Genomic DNA, 18,014 nt, shown 5'->3' on the forward strand with positions numbered 1-18,014 from the left:
CATTTATCAATTGTCTTTTAATAATTCACTGATGCATTGGAACATCACGTGACAAAACGCTGATGTGGTTTTTGTCGGGCCTTTCAAAGCAGACCCAGGTCTTAGGTCTACCCACAATACACATACAGTGCATCCGGAAAGTATTCACAGCGCTTCACTTTTTCCACATTTTGTTATGTTACAGCCTCATTCCAAATTGTATTAATTTAATCTCTTATCTCAAAATTCTACACAAAATACTCCATTATGACAATGTGAAAACGTTTTTTTTTTTACCTTTTTTTTAATTTATTAAAAATAGAAAACTAAGAAATCACATTTACATAAGTATTCACAGCCTTTGCTTAATACTTTGTTGATCCACCTTTGGCAGCAAATACAGCCTCAAGTCTTTTTGAATATGATCCCACAAGTTTGGCACACCTATCTTTAGGCAGTTTTGCCCATTCTTCTTTGCAATAAGTCTCAAGCTCAATCAGGTTGGATGGGAGACGTTTGTGCACAGCCATTTTCAGATCTCTCCAGAGATGTTCGATCGGATTCAAGTCTGGACTCTGGATCACTCCAGGACATTCACGGAGTAGTTCTGAAGCCAATCTTTTGAGATCTTGGCTGTGTGCTTTGGGTTGTTGTCCTGCTGAAAAATGAACCTTCGCCCCAGCCTGAGGTCAAGAGCGCTCTGGAGCAGGTTTTCATCCAGGATATCTCTATATATTGCTGCATTCGTTTTTCCTTCTATCCTGACTAGTCTGCCAGTTCCTGCTGCTGAAAAACATCCCCACAGCATGATGCTGCCACCACCATGCTTCACTGTAGGGATGATATTGGCCTGGTGATGAGCGGTGCCTGGTTTCCTCCAAACATGGCGCCTGGCATTCACACCAAAGAGTTCAATCTTTGTCTCATCAGACCAGAGAATTTTGTTTCTCATGGTCTGAAAGTCATTCAGGTGCTTTTTGGCAAATTCCAGACGGGCTTCCATGTTCCTTTTACCAAGGAGTGGCTTTCGTCTGGCCACTCTACCATACAGGCCTGATTGGTGGATTGCTGCAGAGATGGTTGTCCTTCTGGAAGGCTCTCATCTCTCCACAGAGGAACGCTGGAGCTCTGACAGAGTGACCATCAGGTTCTTGGTCACCTCCCTGACTAAGACCCTTCTTCCCCGATCGCTCAGTTTAGAAGGCCGGCCAGCTCTAGGAAGAGTCCTGGTGGTTCCAAATGTCTTCCATTTACGAATAATGGAGGCCCCTGTGCTCATTGGGACCTTTAAAGCAGCAGAAATCTTTCTGTATCCTTCCCCAGATTTGTGCCTCAAGACAATCCTATCTCGCAGGTCTACAGACAGCTCTTTTGACTTCATGTTTGGTGTTTGTGCTCTGACATGCACACTCAACTGTGGGACCTTATATTGACAGGTGTGTGCCTTTCCAAATCATGTCCAATCAACTGAATTTACTGCAGGTGGACTCCAATTAAGCTGTAGAAAGATGTCAAGGATGATCAGTGGAAAAAAGATCAATTTTGAGCTTCATGGCAAAGGCTGTGAATACTTATGTAAATGTGATTTCTTAGTTTTCTATTTCCAAAACTTTTTCACATTGTCATTATGGAGTATTTTGTCTAGAATTTTGAGATAAGAGATTAAATTAATACAATTTGGAATGAGGCTGTAACATAACAAAATGTGGAAAAAGTGAAGCGCTGTGAATACTTTCCGGATGCACTGTAGCAACTTTGGACAGGCATGTTTACTTTGGACCATGGGAAAGTGTACATTTAGTGAGAAGTGGTTGTCCACCATGGTTAAAATCAGTGTCAGGTAATATGCATTAGGCATGATGTATTGATTGCAAGAATTTTTTTTGTGTGTGTGCACTTTTGTCGACTTGTTCTTCAATTTGATTTGAGAAGGCATTAAAAAGTCTTAAACTGAACTTGCTTTAACCTCAAGGAACCCTGTATGCACGTATAATATCATTATTTGCAATATTCCTTGTTTCCCTAACATCGCCCTCAACAGGTAGCACCGAGAACGATGATGAAGAAGATGAAGATGGCTCAGAATCCAACAGTCCGCCGATTCCTTATCAGATGAAACCCCCACCTGAGGGATGCTGCGCCACTGATGGTTTGCACACATTCTGTTTAGAATAGGTTTACCGTATTTTCCGCACTATAGGGCGCACCGGGTTATAGGGCGCACCCCCAAAAAATAGTTTTTGGTCCTATATCTTCCATAGATAAGGCGCACCGGATTATAAGGCGCTACAATGGGAACGTCGACAAAACAGTCAGATGATTCAGTCAAACTGATTACCCCCTTAACATTCCCAAAGCTTGCAAAGAAGCAAATATGTGTCGTAGACACGTGCGGATGCGGTTTCCGTACGATGTCACTTAAATGCGTCATTTCAAATATCATTCGGAAGGTTGAAGTCTTGGGATTCAAGAAATGCCAAACATTTCTATGTTTCTATTTTCTTTTTCGCTCACAACTTTATTGTGCATATGACAATAAACACTTATAATTGAGTTTAATTCACTCAACTCATCACAGCAACATCAAGATCGTTCTAAAACAAGATACCGGGAAAATATAAAGCCGCATAACTCACCTAAGTTCTCACGTTCAATAATGATACGCAATCATGGTCTTCTTACAACCGTGAGTGAAGTAAATCCAGGAGAGTAGAATATTTACAAATACAGACTAATGAAACATGTTTCTTTGTGGCGTACTTTAGCAAGCTTGCTACGCCATTGCTAAACTCGGCCGATTGCAGGGTTTGTTTTGGCCATCTAGCCAATCCGAGGCTCCGAATAACTTCAGCCAATAGCGATCGATTTAACGGATGATTGACACATCTTTTTCGGCCAATTGCAGGGTTTGTTTTGGCCCTCTAGCCAATCCGAGGCTCCGAATAACTTCAGCCAATAGCGATCGATTTAACGGATGATTGACACATTGGTTAGCCTATGAAACGCCGGTATATAAATCCCAGCATACACCGCGGACTTGCTACGCCATTGCTAAACTCGGCCGATTGCAGGGTTTGTTTTGGCCATCTAGCCAATCCGAGGCTCCGAATAACTTCAGCCAATAGTGATCGATTCAAATGATGATTGACACATTGGTTAGCCAATGAAACGCCGGTATATAAATCCCAGCATACACCGCGGACTACTCCACGTTCGGGGTAAAATCGAGTCGGCGGTTGTTGAGTAAGTTGCGAGACCTTGCGAATTTAATATTGAGCCATATATAAGGCGCACTGTGTTATAAGGCGCATGGTCAGCTTTTGAAAAAAATTAAGACTTTTAGGTGCGCCTTATAGTGCGGAAAATACGGTACTCTTCATGAGCCGCCAGAACAGCAAGTCAAAAATAACAAGCGTTCTTCCCAACAGGCTTCTGTCAGGCAGGGAGGGATCTGCGTCTGTCATCATTGGCGTCCGACTCCTTGGATGTATTGCCAGGATTCATGCTGATCGGGCTGAAGTCCCCCTCCCTTCCTGATAACCTGCTGGTGGGCGCAGTCGACCATCGTTTCCTGCCGGATGAACGGGGTCACAACGCTCTGCTGGGTTAGATGGAAAGCAAACAGCGCTGAGCGTAAAGTGTCCATTAGCGACAGCTGGAAAGCCATCCGATTTACTCTCACGTGTTTTTGCCTGCAGGCTTCTCGGGGTATTGCATGGGATGTGGGGAAAAAGGCTTCCGATACTTCACAGACTTTGCCAATCATATAAATCTGAAACTCAACACGCAGCCTAAGAAACAAAAGCACTTAAAGTTCCACCTGTATCGCAACAACCAAGGTGTGCTGGTTAAAGGAGCTCCCATCTGCTGGAGGGGACACGGTAAGATTGGTCATATTGTAAAATATTTTTGGATTTTTCACTGTAGTTAGTCTTTCTATGTTTTTTTTTTCTTAGATTTTGCTAATTCCATTTGTTTTTATTAGCTTTAGGGAAAGCTTTGTTAGTTTTCCTAACTATTTCTATTCGGAAATTCTTCGGTCTATTTCAAGCTTCATAAGTTGTTGTGTCACAAGGTGTTGGACAGTACCAAATGCAGGATACAAGGGATGTGGTCTAACCCCACTAGAGGGACGTTTATTCACACAGCAACAGCAAGAGACTTTGCAGACGAGAAGTGGGTGTGGGACCGGAATAGCAGAAGAGGAGATCTTGAGAGGGAAACTTGAATTGCGAATAACTTTAAGAAGACTATTGGAGTTGCAAGTCTTGGGACAAGGAGGGAAACCTTAGAGGCGATCTTGTGTTGGAGGGAATCTTGAAAAGGAGACTTAGGAATACATTTAAAAAGGAAGTTGGAGTGGCAGGTCTTGGAGTGGAGAATTTGGAACGTGAAGGAAGAGGTTGTAGGAGGTGAAGCTTTTTGTTTTAGTGAGTGAAAGTTTTCAGGAATCAAAAAAAAGGTTCAGCAAAAAGACGAGGGATCCCCGGTATTTATAGCAGAGGTGGCTGATTGTCTAACTGAAATCACCTTGGTAGAGGAAAAGTAAAGGGGATTAGAAAATTGAATAAAGCCACCATCTTTTGGAGAAGACTTTTTGGCGAGACTGCAGGCACAAACCCATGACATATGTGAGTTTTAGGTGTTATTTAGGTGTAGATCATTTCATCATTTGAGGTGTCTTAAAAAAGTTGACAGTGGAATATTTTCTCTATTAAGTACAGTAGGACCTCGCTACTTCGCGGTTCCACGTTCGCGGGTTCAGAGCTTCGCGAGTCTAAAAAATAATAATTTAGAAAAATATATATTATTTATGTTTTATTTTTTTTAAGCATTTTTGAAGTGGCGTAGCCACTTTGCGGATTTTCACTTTTCGCGGGTGGTTATGGTCCCCATTAAGCGGGTCTAAAAAATAATAAAAATAATAAAATAAAATAATTTAAAACATTTTTTTTTTTAAATTGTTTTTTTTTGTTTGTTTTTTTTTAAGCATTTTTGACGGGGCGTCGCTACTTCGCGGATTTTCTCTTTTCGCGGGTGGTTTTGGTCCCCATTAACCGCGATAACCGAGGGATTACTGTATGTGTTAACAATGCCTAAGTGAGTTCAAATAGTCTTTATATTTCTTGCCCACTGCGGCCATCTGCTTTTATCTTACTTTTATCAGACGTGTTCGGGACGTGCGACAAATTAATGCATAACAATATTAATTCATACGCAACTACTTTTGTATTTAAATAACTTAATTATTAATGGCAAGGGTTCCAAATTCTATTTTGTGGAAAGAGAGTTTGGTAAAATGATTTCATTATTTTTGTTATTAGAATAACATGTCACAATCACTTAAGTGTAACCCAAAAATCGTATATCTTTGATCGTAATACTCAATACTATAATTTTTAATAATAAATCAATAACTATAATTGTAAAATAAAAGTGCATTGTCTAAAAAGCATTTTATTTTCTTAGAAATTATTTCCAAACTTCAATTTTAACAAATTTTCCTAATCTATAAAAAGTTTACATAGTATATTGTTACGTAAAAGATTAAGATTGATATACATTTTAGAAAAAGCCACGACGAATTAAAACACCACCGGTACTGTAAACAATGTACAATCCTGTTCTTAAATTATGACAAAAAGTGGAATTATACGTAAAAGTTAGCTGTTTAGTATTTATTTCTTCTAGAATTTTACAGTATTGGAAAACAAATATATTTAAAGACAAATTTCAACATAACCCGCTCTTCAGACGAAACCTAATTTCTCAGCGCATTTTATTTCATTGTGGGATGTTAGATGACTTGATCAAATTTATGAAATAAGAATACAGTAATGCCTGAGGCTGTGTCTGATATCAACAAATATACCACTTTAAACCTGTCTTCCTCAATACTAAAGATCGTTGATGCTTATTTTGATCTTCATTTTTTTCATAATGTTTTAATGTTTTCAAAACTAGTTATTTTGTAAGAATATCACAAAATATTGCAAACAGGGACACTGACGTATTTACCTTTGGACAGTGCTGGGCAGAGAGAAGTGCGCTGTGTGCATAGCACCCGCCACAATTACTATGGGCGTTTTTTCCTCCGTGCATTTACATCATTAAGAGGCTCTACAGTGAACCTAATTTGTTAAATTATTTTTTTGTATAAAGTAGGGGATCTTTTTTCAAAAGCAAAATTTTGATTTTTTTTTTTTTTTAAGGGGGGGCTCACACCATACAATGAGACAAAAAATAAACAAAATTGCCAAATCTGATAATTAAGTTAATTAATCTGCACATTTTATTTCACTGTGTGTTTGATGATTTGATTAAATTTATCAAATAATAATATTGCCAAACCCCTTGTTTCATGGACCCCCTCTGGGTGGCACGGTAGCAAAATGTCAAGGCAATCGTATCTGAATAACTGAAGGCAGTTGTCAAGGTCCAGGGGCAGTCAAGGTGTCAGTAATATAGTAAAATCACATTTGAAAAGAGTCCAAATATCTGGCAGGCTGAGACGCTTGAAAAAGATAAAAGTGGCAAAAAATTAGCAAATGTGTCAAAAAACTGAAGTGCTTGAATAGTGAGCAGCAGAGGTGATTAGGGTGCAATCAGGGCAAGTGACACCAGGTGTGAGTGGAAATCAGAGCCAATGAGGAAGTGACCAAAAAAGGAAAAGGGTGGGGTTTGGGGTTTTTAAGGGTTATTGTTCTATCTTCGTTATTCATTATCCATTATCCGTTATCGGTCAGTTCATAATACGCTACAAAGCCTAGGAGCCGGGACACTTACTCTCAGCCAAAAGGCCAAGCTAAGGTCCTAGCCCTAAAGCCTTGCTGCGATCATTGCGAATGCACCGTTCCCGGAGGTACTGCAATACCGGGCCGATGCGTGGAGTGGACAGAGCATGAAGTACTCAGTTCAACAACCACAGCCGGCCAAAGCAAGAGGCCAAAAGAGAACCAAACCTGACAGCCACACTCAATATAAATATACCACTTAAAATGTGTCTCCCTCTTAACTAAGAGTGTTGAGACTAATGTTTACTTTCAATTTTCCATAAAAAATGGTTTCAAAACAAGGTGCGAGCAAAGTTCCTTTGTAAAAATGTCAAAAATCACTGCAAACGGGGGTACCCCTAAATGTATGCACTAGGCGAGGAGAAAAGGCGGTGCGCTTGCTGTGTGTATAGCTCCACCCTTTCCTATCGCTCACCCAGTCAAATTGCTCAAGGTGCTTTGCTAGAGCTTCTTGGTTTTTAAAGTTTTCTTGTGGCTTTTTTTCATAAAGTTTCTCAACAATGAATATATTCCGTTTCATGAGCATCCATATAAAGGATTTTACTGTAACAATATATTAAATAATTGCACAACTTTTATTTTATCTCCGAGCCATGTGCATTCATGTAAAGAGCCATATATGGCTCACGAGGCAAAGGTTCCTGACCCCGGATATAGCGGATTCCTTAGCAACGTAGGACCAAAACGAGGTGCGTTAGTGTGACACCTTGACTGAAAACTGTAGTGGATACTGTGCCCTTTATATACTGGATTGAACCAATTATTTTAAGAGCATGTCAAATATGTGCACACTAGATTAGAATGCTCGAGATGGTGGTTTCTGTGATTATGATTTATCTCTCAGCCACATGTACCTATAAAAAGAGCCATATCTGGTTTGCGAGCCCTAGGTTTCCAACCCTTGTTCTAGGACTATGCTTCGCAACATAAATAATAATAAAAGATCTCTGTTTTGTTTCAGATGGCCGAATAAGACAGATGACTTCAAGTCTTTCCGAGGCTCACGCAAAGTCAGATGAACCGCCGCCAGTTGCGGCGTTGATGCATTCCTCAAACACAGCCGGCAGCTGTGCAGGTACAGTCACTAGAACGACATCCTATTATTCCTATACAAAGTACCTCATTTGCATCACATGACTTCTGTGCAACAGCGTCTCATGCAAATGGCAGTAATCAAATCTCCAATGCAATGCAGCCTCTGACAAATGGCAACCGTGCCGCTTCTTCAAGGGCTCCACCGACAATAAATCATTCTGGACCAGGAAGACCATCAGGTACAGTTTGCATTTATGCACACTAATATCAAATGGATTGCAGTATGCCAAATATGACACATTAATAATTTTTTGTAAAATTCTAGCTGTATCTGCGCAATTTCCTTATTAAATAATTTATTATTCACCTCAAAGCAAGTGCTCTATCATGTCGAAAGGTCATTGTGTCTGCTGTCATTAACCCCGTGGGTTTGTTCACACTTCTTAGGGGGAAGCAAAGCCCCCTCTGTATTATAAAACCACTGCTTTAAGGAGGCGGCTCGCTGCATTGTTTCTGGGATCATCTTTTGTCTTCCTGATTTCATTTGCCAACACTTGAGGCACTAAAAATTTCTTTCTTCTCTCTTCTTTAATCAATAGCCTCCATAAACCAAGGTTGTAAAATACTCTATTTTTGTGTCCTACGTTCTCGCTGAATGAAAATGCTTCCTTCCTTTTAGTCTTGCGTATTTTTTTGATGGTTCTTGTAAATAGTGGGACTTTTTGACTCCGCTTTTTATGACTGCATTTCATTACAAAGTACAGAAAATACAGCAACTTCTGTTTCTGAGGTGCATCGTGTATCTCTTTCTAATAGTTCTGAGGATTTTTGCATACATTGCAGAATTTTTGCGTCACTTTGAGAGCGCCAGTACAGTCAAAGCAATTGGAGAACTGCCTTCTGATTCCTGGGCGCTGACATGATTAGTGACAAACGAATAACTCCATACAGATGCCTTTTTCGAGCGATATGATCAGGTGGGCAAGCACAAGCGACATCATTAAGCAAATTGACTTCATTCCACATTTAACTTTTGACATGTTCAAAGCCTCCAGTGTGTAATATTTGACCACAAGATGGCACTGTTGTCTAATGCGTACGAAAAACAGTGTCACAGCAAGCAACAAGACGTCAGACAAACATGGCGGCAACCACTAGGTATGGATTATACCATGTACCGTATTTTCCGCACTATAAGGCGCACCGAAAAAATAGTTTTTGGTCCTATATTTGACATACATAGGACGCACCGGATTATTAGGCGCTACAATGGGAACGTCGACAAAACAGTCAGATAGTTCAGTCAAACTTATTACCCCCTTAACATTCCGAAAGCTTGCAAAGAAGCAAATACGTGTCGTAGACACGTGAGGATGCGGTGTCCATACGATGTCACTCAAATGCATCGTTCCAAATATCATTCGGAAGGTTAAAGTCTTGGGATTCAAGAAATGCCAACCATTCCTTAGTTTCTATTTTCTTTTTCGCTCGCAACTTTACTGTGCATATGACAATAAACACTTGTAATTGAGTTTAATTTAAAAATAGACACTCCATTTCCATCCATTATCTGCACCGCTTATCACAGAAACATCGAGTTCAGTCTGAAACAAGATACTGGGAAAATACATAGCCGGAGTAGCTCACCGAAGTTTTTGTGTTCAATAATAATGTGCAACCAAGGTCCTCTTATATCCGTGAGTGTAGTAAATCCAGGAGAATGAAATATTTACAAATACAGAATGGTTTAACATGTTTCCTTTATGCCGTGGACAACCACACTTGCTATTCACATTCATCTTTTTCAGCCAATTGCAGGCTTTGTTTTGCCGCTTTAGCCAATGCCAGCCTGTAAATGATAAAAAGGATCCGCCCTCTTTACCTCAGAATAACTTTAGCCAATAGTGATCGATTTAACTGATGATTGACACATCTTTTTCGGCCAATTGCAGGCTTTGTTTTGCCCCTTAGCCTATACAAGCCTGTAAATGATAAAAGGATCCGCCCCCTTTACCTCAGAATAACTTTAGCCAATAGTGATCGATTCAAATGATGATTGACACATTGGTTAGCCAATGAAACGCAGGTAAATAAATCCCAGCATACACCGCGGACTACTGGCGTACGGGGGGAAATCTAGTCGGCGGCTGCTGCATTAGTTGCAAGACTTTGCGAATTATTATTGATCCATAAATAAGGCGCACTGTATTATAAGGCGCATGGTCAGCTTTTGAAAAAAATAAAGGCTTTTAGGTGCGCCTTATTGTGCGGAAAATACGGTAAATGAAATGAAAATTTCTCGACCTATAGGGCTAAATTTAAATGGCGAAGGGCAGTTAAGAATAACTGATATCGACGTAGCTCAAACTGGCTAACCTGGGGTCCTGGGTGGCTTGATTGGGGGGGGCGGACTGTCTGAAGGACAGACAGATAGATGATTTTTTTTTTAAATAAGAATTAACATTGGTATAATAGTTAATGCATTTTTGCTTAGTATTCTTATCAATGTCGGGGCGGCAGTAGCTCAGGAGGTAGAGCGATCGTTTTAGGATTAAGGGATCCCAGTTCGAATCCCGGCTTGTCCGTGTTACATGTCGAAGTGTCCTTGGGTAAGACATTGAACCCCCAATTACCCCCAATAAGCAGGTTAGCGCCTTACATGGCAGAGATCACGGCCGCTATTGGGAAATGTGAAGCCCACTGTAAAGCGCTTTGGGAAGTCATTGACTTGAAAAGCGCTATATAAATGCAGATCATTTCATTTCATTTCAATGTGTTGTTTCTTTTACTGAATGAAAGTTTTTTGTAACTCTCAGAAGAGCTGAATACTGCTCTCTGTCCCTTTAAAGCAGGGGTCGCCTAACTTTTTCAAGGTCAGAGCTACTTTTTGTCAATAATTAGTGCTGAGGGCACCCAGTTTGATATGCATTTCTAAAATGACAACTTATGGTATTACTATGGTGTTACTATATTATTACCAGGTTAATATTTGGCAGTAAAATAAAAGTTAGACTCATTCAACCACTAAAATAATCATTTAACTAGAAGATCACATTTATCCAGTACTGGGGAGCTATTTTCAGAACTGTTTCCGCGGGCACCTTAGAACTCCGTAGGGGGCACCCTGGTGCCCACGGGGACGACGTTGGAGAACCCTGCTTCAAAGGATGATTTTATTCATGCTACTTACCAAAATCAAGTGGTGTGCTTGCTTTCTCTTGCTCCAAAACTGGGCTCCATTGGTGTGTCTTATCTCTTCACAATGTGGCTTGCTACAAGCATTGCCTTACACTACATATGGATGGCTACAACTTGTATCCACTAGATATGGATTGTAGCATTTTCACCAGAGGCTCCAAAATGAAAGGGATATGACCTGGCGAAAGCAACTAATACACATGGGGTTTTTTTAGCGAGTAAGTTGGAGTTTGCGTGTATCGTTCATCCCTGGACAACAAGTCCCAAAGTGCTATGCAGCATAAAAAAAAGAATCCAGGATGAGGGAATTTGCGTGTGAAAACCAGGGCACACAAGTAAACCGATTTCTATGTGTTACGCTATAATAGATAAATATGGTTCCTACTTTGTGGAAATTCAGTCAATACAGGTGGTCACGGATGGGAACACTGTATAGCTCTTTTTACAGTTCTATATTTTTTTTTGTAAAACAAAAGCAGGCATGTTTTTTTGTGCTGCAGCCTTGCAGACAAATGCTGCACCTCCTAAAAAGAGGCACAAGGGTTGGTCTCCTGAATCCACTTCAAACGGTTTGTTAGAAAACACAGGAAAAATGCCACCATCAGTTTTGCCATCATCAACAGTGATCACAAATTGCGCCAGACCAGGTAAAATTAGGAAAGCTCTTTGTTTTATATGATGTGATTTGTCTTATATGACTACTTTTGTCTGATATCCAGATACCTCAGCCACACAAAGTTCCTCACAGAAGTCCTTAACCACACTTTCTCCATCTGGGCTGTCAGTAGCCGTGCCTGATCAGCTATTGCTCACTTGTGGGCTGCAACCTGTCATCTTTAAAGGTCTGATCTTTTATAAAATTATATCTATTCAGCACACAGATCTGCTTCTTACCATGTACACAAAAAAATTGATTTTTGAAAGGTTTTATCTGTATGCACAGGTCATGGCCCTCTGCCTCAACTGACTGGCAATTTTACTGAGGTGCTTGTCAGCTCTCTTTTGCAGAGTTGTTACCTAAGCTCTCAGACTCTCCCTAGAATTTATCAACACTACGGACCCTCACCCATCCAGCCACTGTCTACTGAGATGCAGATTCTTCTCACTGTCTATTACCTTGTTCAGCTGGGTGAGTGTGTTACTCTCTGCAATAATCTGGGAACACAATCCAAAAAATAATATAATGTGTTTTTTGTCCCTGCTAATGATTTTTGTCTTTCTCACAAAAGGCCCCGAGCAGGTGCCCCTGATTGAGGATCTAGAGCAGATTTTTATGAGGTCTTGGCGAGAGTCCCACCTAAGTGAAATAAGGCAGAATCAACAGCCTCAAGCAGCAGCCACCCAGGGAAGGCACTATGGAATTGAGGTTAATTTCTTATAGATATACCTGTATATGTTTGCACAACACCAAAGTCTCACTATAAAACACTTGGGTCACTAACAACCCAATCTTGGTCAAAAATGTACCAGAATTAAAAGGATTAATTTGCTTCAACTTTACTTTCATGATTTTATTTTTTGTTTATTTGTTTCCAGAATAACCCAATTTTTGGGTGTACTAAACAAAATTACCTGTTTTTTGTTGTTGTTTTAAATCAGCACAACCCATCTTTCAAGGAATATTTTTTATGAACAATACCACTTTTTGCATGGCAAAGTTAGAAGTTGTTTTTTTTTCAAATTAATTTTTCTTTACTTTATTCAAAAGTTGGGTGCGTCGTTTGAGGTGTCCTTAACTTTTTTCAAGAAGAATATTTTCTTTAAAAAATATGTGTTAACAATGCCCAACTGAGCGCAAAAAGCTCAAAAAAAATCCCAGCACCTATTTTTATCTTACTGAAAGAATACATTAGGCTGGGGATAGAGAGTGACTTTATGCACATTACTCCAGATTTTGTTAGTGTTGCATGAAAATGGTGAAACTAAGAAAAGGCCTGATTCAAGTACTGGCCAAAAGCCATCCAAAACCCCCAAAAAGAGTTTATTCAAATCGCCTAAGAAATGCACATGCTTGCACAACAAAAGGAGCTTGACAGAGGCTTCACTGGTGACTTAAGCCAGAAGATCGCGTCATCCATTAGCAAATTTCTAAATTTCGGACAGCACCTTCAAAAATTTAAAAACATTTATCCTGCATGTTTAAAACAAATTAACACATTTTGGAGTTATGGCAAAGAAATTGAAAAAACATTCAGGATTAGGTGGGGAGTTTGTGACATACTAAACACCTCACTTTCAAAATCATAATTAACAAATTTAGGTGCCTGTAAAAACTTTGCAACAAATATAATCAATGTTATACCATGTGAAATATTTGTAAAGTATTCACAATTCATTTTATGAAACTGCATTTGTCCCTGCAGCTACCCCCTGCCCTTCCAGGTCTCCCTCAGCATCTTGGCCTTGTACCACAGCAGCCTCTGACACCCAGCCAGCTTCCTTGGCTTGCCCAGCTGGCTGCATCGTCCTGTGGCGAAGGAGTGGTGGTTTTGGGGGAGCAGTTCGGCTCTTTAGCTCAGGGCCTTCAACAGATGTTCAGCAAATTGATGGAGGGACGCTTCGAGAACACAAACTACATAGTCGTCATTGTGACAGCTTCGGGACATGAGACACAGTCTTGTGTGGTGGTCACAGGTTGGTTTTATGTCTCTAAAATTATTGGTTTAAAAACGAATACCAAAACTTTGTTGTGTGATTAAGGTAAACATCAGTGCCGTGCCTTGGCAGAAAATATGTTCTCTCCTAATGAGGGATTAAGAGAAATCAACCATCAGCTTTCTTCTTGTGAAGCCCAGGAGCTCATAAAGTTCTGCAGTTCTCTTGGACAAGGTGTGGTTGACTATCCTCCTTAAATCCCTCTTGTGTTGATTGTGTGCTTGTTTTCTTCAATTAAAATTGTCTAATGATACGCTGGTGCGAGGACACGAGGCATATTAAAACCGCTATCTTACTTCCTTTTTGGCAGATGGTGATATGGATTCCCTACTGGACAGCGCAAACTTGGAATGCAATGAGCCTTCTCCCTTATCCAGCAGTCAGGAATCTACAGAGGAAAAGTGTGTGAAAAACACACCCAGTCCCAAAGACTTACACAGCCCTAAAAATAAAATTGTTCCAACTAAGGAAACTTGTTCAGGTGACACAGATGACACAAACACAATGAAGTGCTGTTTGTGCTGTTTAAGTTACCATACAAACCTTCCCCTGTTTGTATGTAGAGTACTCTGTTCAATGGAGGGATATTCGGCCCATCCAGCTGGCAGTAGCCAGAAAGCTGCTGTCTCACGTTTGCGCCATAGCAGATTCCAGCACACAGAACCTGGACCTTGTGTCCTTTGACAGGGTCAACTTCCTCATCCTAGTCCCTCCCTCTGAGGTCACCTTTCAACAGACTGTACTCCACCTATGGACCTCCGGTTAGTTTTATCAGTTCAAACCTCATCCCTTTTTTGATGGATTAAACATCCGTAATAATATGATAAAATAAATCCCATGTAATAACAGCAGTTGCGATCAAATAGTTCAGTTCTGTGCTATAAAACAGTGTTTCTCAAACATTTGTGAACCTCATGTGCACACTTCTTTTATTGAGACAAATCACCCATTGAATTGTTAAAAGATGAAATCCCAGTTTACAATTTCAACATTTTAACATTGTCAATACAGCCTATAATCCTGCCTGATTTGACAATATAAAATGGTTCTTATCCAACATGTCTTGAATAGAATGAATTATTTGTGGCAGGCATGCCTTAGCAGGTAGAAAGGTTACATAATTTTGGTCACTTATTGAGAGAATACATCAATGGATTTTAAAAGCAGAAAGAGAGCAGGAGAGAAATTCCACCAAGTTCTAAAAGCCCTCCCCTGTGCCTAACTTTCTAATAAATCTCCTTGGATACAAAAGAGTATGGAAATCAGAGAACATCAACATTATTGGCTGATGTTGACAATGATGTAGACAGTATTGGGTGAAAATAACAAACAACAATGAGATGTAATAGTCAGGGTAAAGAACTGGCATTTTGTGAAATCTCCTTTGCAGGTGTTCAATATTAAAAACAGAATAAACCTATCCCTTATCTTTTTGGTATTTTTTTTTCTTTTGGATTAATTTATCATTTTTAGTATTTTTTATCAGATTTCTAACTTCTTTAGGTGTTCTTCAAGAAATTGGAAGTGTCGAACAAGATTGTGCATCACAGCGGGAAGCTGAGCGCTATGTGGTCAAGATGGATCAAAGTGCTCAAGTGCGAGTTGACAGCCTAATACAGGAAGCACACAGCAACTCCTACACGCTTTACATCCTGGTTCATGACCACGCCCACTGGGACGTCAGCAGGTCTTTGTCAGACAGAAAAGAGAAGTCGATTTTAAGTCACCTACAGTCATATTATCATATTTCCTTTTTGCTTCTCAGTGCCTCTTACTGTAGCAAAGATTCTGGTTTGGGTCTCGTGGACCAGTTGCTAAATTCCAGGAAGGTCAGAGATGCTCCAAACATCTTGATTCTCCATGTTACATCTTTCCCGTTTGCGCTGCAGACGCAATTTACACGCATCAGTCCCTATAATGAGATCCACTGGCCCTCTTCATTCAGTAACGTGAGGTTTCATTTTATTTAATGCATGCATGCACATAAAATAAAAACAAAACAAAAGAATGTGCTGTATTTTCTCAACTGTTTGCTGCCCCTGTATATAAGATGCACAGAGAATTTTTAATCTCCCTTAAAAATATTCAAGCTGTATATAATTATGAGATCCAGTTATCCAAAAACAAATCCTTAACTTGAAACGAACATCTCCATCTGGGTTCGATGTTGAAAGAGCAAGGGTTTGAAAATAATCAACAGTTAATATTTCTGTAAATCTGTTTAATGGACATTGTGTATTATTTAGCACTGCTTAGTTGGAAGAAAAACAAAAAAACAATTCTTTAAAAAAGCAATACGGATTTTGAAACTAATTTGGATTTTAATACATTAACTTTCATATTAATGTGCATTTTTAAATCCTCTTAGGTTGAGAAATGTGTATTTACGAACAAGTTCTGGACAAGCGTTCGTAAGTTGAATTTGTTCGCAAATTGCTTCAGTGCTATATTTTGTATGTTGCAGGTTTATGTGTATGTTTAAGGCTTGTATGAGTAACCTGTATTGTTTTGTACAAAATGAATACACATTTTAAACATCTATAAATATAAATAAATTTGAGTTTAACTTACTTTTGAAAAATGCACTTCAAGAGGTCCTCCTCCGTGGTAAAAAGTAGCCGGAAAAAAAGCGTTCTGACCATTTTCTCAACCGCATCAAGCTTTCTTATTCCACTTTCATTTCAAAAGAAACGGTTCGCCTCTTCTTTAGACTTTACACCAACCAAATTAAATGGTCGCATGAGTTATTAAACAATAAAAATGTTGATGTTCTTAGTGCGCTGGAGTATAGACATAGAATGTTTACACACGAACTAGGAAGAGGAAGTGGATTTCTTTTCTTCTGGGTGGATGCTGAGTGACCTCTCACAGGGCCACACACCAGTAGGGGCGGAAAGAAGCACTACAGTAATGTCATGTACTCGGGAAACGGTGCACTCAATACAAAATCTAACTTACAGCAATGTCCGGATATTTTTCGGCATCCCTAAAAAAAATGTTGTATCTACCCTTTTACGTAGGTCGAATAGTCGTAAATAAGGGAGCGTCTGTATTTTGCATAACATGTGACCCACCTAGAGGGAGCTGACATGATTGTCTGCCATCTTGCTGCTAAAGGTGTCCCCGAATATTCCAAACCTTGTAAAAGACTGGGAGAAAAATGAGAAGAAAAATTGTGTGGTTTGGTCACATTGAGTCACTGTAGTTTTTTTTTCTTACCTGTGCTTCGTAGCACTAGTTGTTGGGTACACAATACAATACAGCAATATGTAATGGTCAAATATTACCCTGTGTACCTTTAAATAAAAGTTGGTGTATTTGTTTTTACATGAATTTTTCATCTTATTTTTGGTCTGAAATGGTTAGAACGCCCCTAACAACCGAAGAAAATTTGTATGAGCCTTGCGGTTCAAAGTCAAGGAACAAAGTCACGCATTCTAGTCTGGAAATACGGTACATACAACAGAAACATAATGATAGCATACAGTGGTGTGTGCTTGTTTAGGACGTGGACCTGTATCATGAGAAAACACGCTACTTTGGTGTGTCGGAGCTTTTGGAGTCCACACGCACAGGAAGCAGCCTGCCTCTGATGCGATGTGATTCTTCTTTTGAAAGCATGGCATCTGCACTAGAGGAAAGGTACACACTGTCAGTAAAATATATATAGCCACTCAAATGTTTTAAACTTATAATACAGATATGAACTATTTTGCTTTTCCGCTAGGTTTCCAAAGCTGCACAGCGCTGTGATCCGCACCACAGTTCTGATCCACCACTACTGCACAGCGCTGATGGCTGTTTCCGGAAGAATTGGCGGCTCACACAACCTTCACAAGCACACATCAGTGGAGACTTTGGGGATTGTGCAGGCGCTGCTCAGTGCTGCCGAGCAATGCCCGGCGAACCACGGTCACATGATCCTGCTACGGATCCCGTCCTTGGCCCTTGCAGCTTGGGCGCATCGGCGATTGGCCCGAGTCAGGAGGCAGCTGGGTCTCGAGGAAAGCTTTGAAATCATATTGGGGAATCCAAGCCAACCGCTGAATGTCGGACACAACTTTATTGATCAGATCAAGGTATGCAAAAGTAGTCGAGGAATTTTCTCAAGTATGTGAAGAGAGCGCTCTTTGCGGAGTTCGCATGTTCTTCAAGTGCTTGTGTGGGTTTTCTACGGGACTTCTGGTTTCCTCCTAAATCTCAAAGACATGCTGGTGGCTTGAAAGAATGGTTGTCTCTGTGTGTCCTGCGACTGGCTGTCAACCAGTTGAGCGTGTCCTCTGCCCACTGCTCCAGCATGCTCGCAATTCTGGTGAGGGTAAGCAGTGCAGAAAATGTGGATTAATGAATATG

The 18,014-nt window shown here is 40.1% G+C and overlaps 1 protein-coding gene across 1 annotated transcript in view; it reads left to right on the forward strand.

Moving 5' to 3' along the window:
- Window positions 1–18,014, forward strand: part of greb1 (growth regulating estrogen receptor binding 1) — a 79,722-nt gene that overhangs the window by 15,534 nt on the left and 46,174 nt on the right. Inside the window, exons 3-20 of the mRNA XM_088334776.1 lie at window positions 2,021–2,128; window positions 3,408–3,584; window positions 3,678–3,860; window positions 7,735–7,848; window positions 7,925–8,052; window positions 11,333–11,341; window positions 11,515–11,653; window positions 11,726–11,848; window positions 11,950–12,135; window positions 12,236–12,372; window positions 13,370–13,640; window positions 13,707–13,835; window positions 13,972–14,142; window positions 14,225–14,422; window positions 15,165–15,348; window positions 15,427–15,610; window positions 17,167–17,303; window positions 17,389–17,740. Coding sequence (XP_088190902.1) covers window positions 2,021–2,128; window positions 3,408–3,584; window positions 3,678–3,860; window positions 7,735–7,848; window positions 7,925–8,052; window positions 11,333–11,341; window positions 11,515–11,653; window positions 11,726–11,848; window positions 11,950–12,135; window positions 12,236–12,372; window positions 13,370–13,640; window positions 13,707–13,835; window positions 13,972–14,142; window positions 14,225–14,422; window positions 15,165–15,348; window positions 15,427–15,610; window positions 17,167–17,303; window positions 17,389–17,740 — 2,930 coding nt within the window. The remainder of the gene's footprint in view (window positions 1–2,020; window positions 2,129–3,407; window positions 3,585–3,677; window positions 3,861–7,734; window positions 7,849–7,924; window positions 8,053–11,332; window positions 11,342–11,514; window positions 11,654–11,725; window positions 11,849–11,949; window positions 12,136–12,235; window positions 12,373–13,369; window positions 13,641–13,706; window positions 13,836–13,971; window positions 14,143–14,224; window positions 14,423–15,164; window positions 15,349–15,426; window positions 15,611–17,166; window positions 17,304–17,388; window positions 17,741–18,014) is intronic.

The sequence above is a fragment of the Urocampus carinirostris genome, chromosome 4 (genome assembly GCF_059441175.1).
Source record: "Urocampus carinirostris isolate Australia breed hairy pipefish chromosome 4, RoL_Ucar_1.0, whole genome shotgun sequence".
NCBI lineage: Eukaryota > Metazoa > Chordata > Actinopteri > Syngnathiformes > Syngnathidae > Urocampus > Urocampus carinirostris.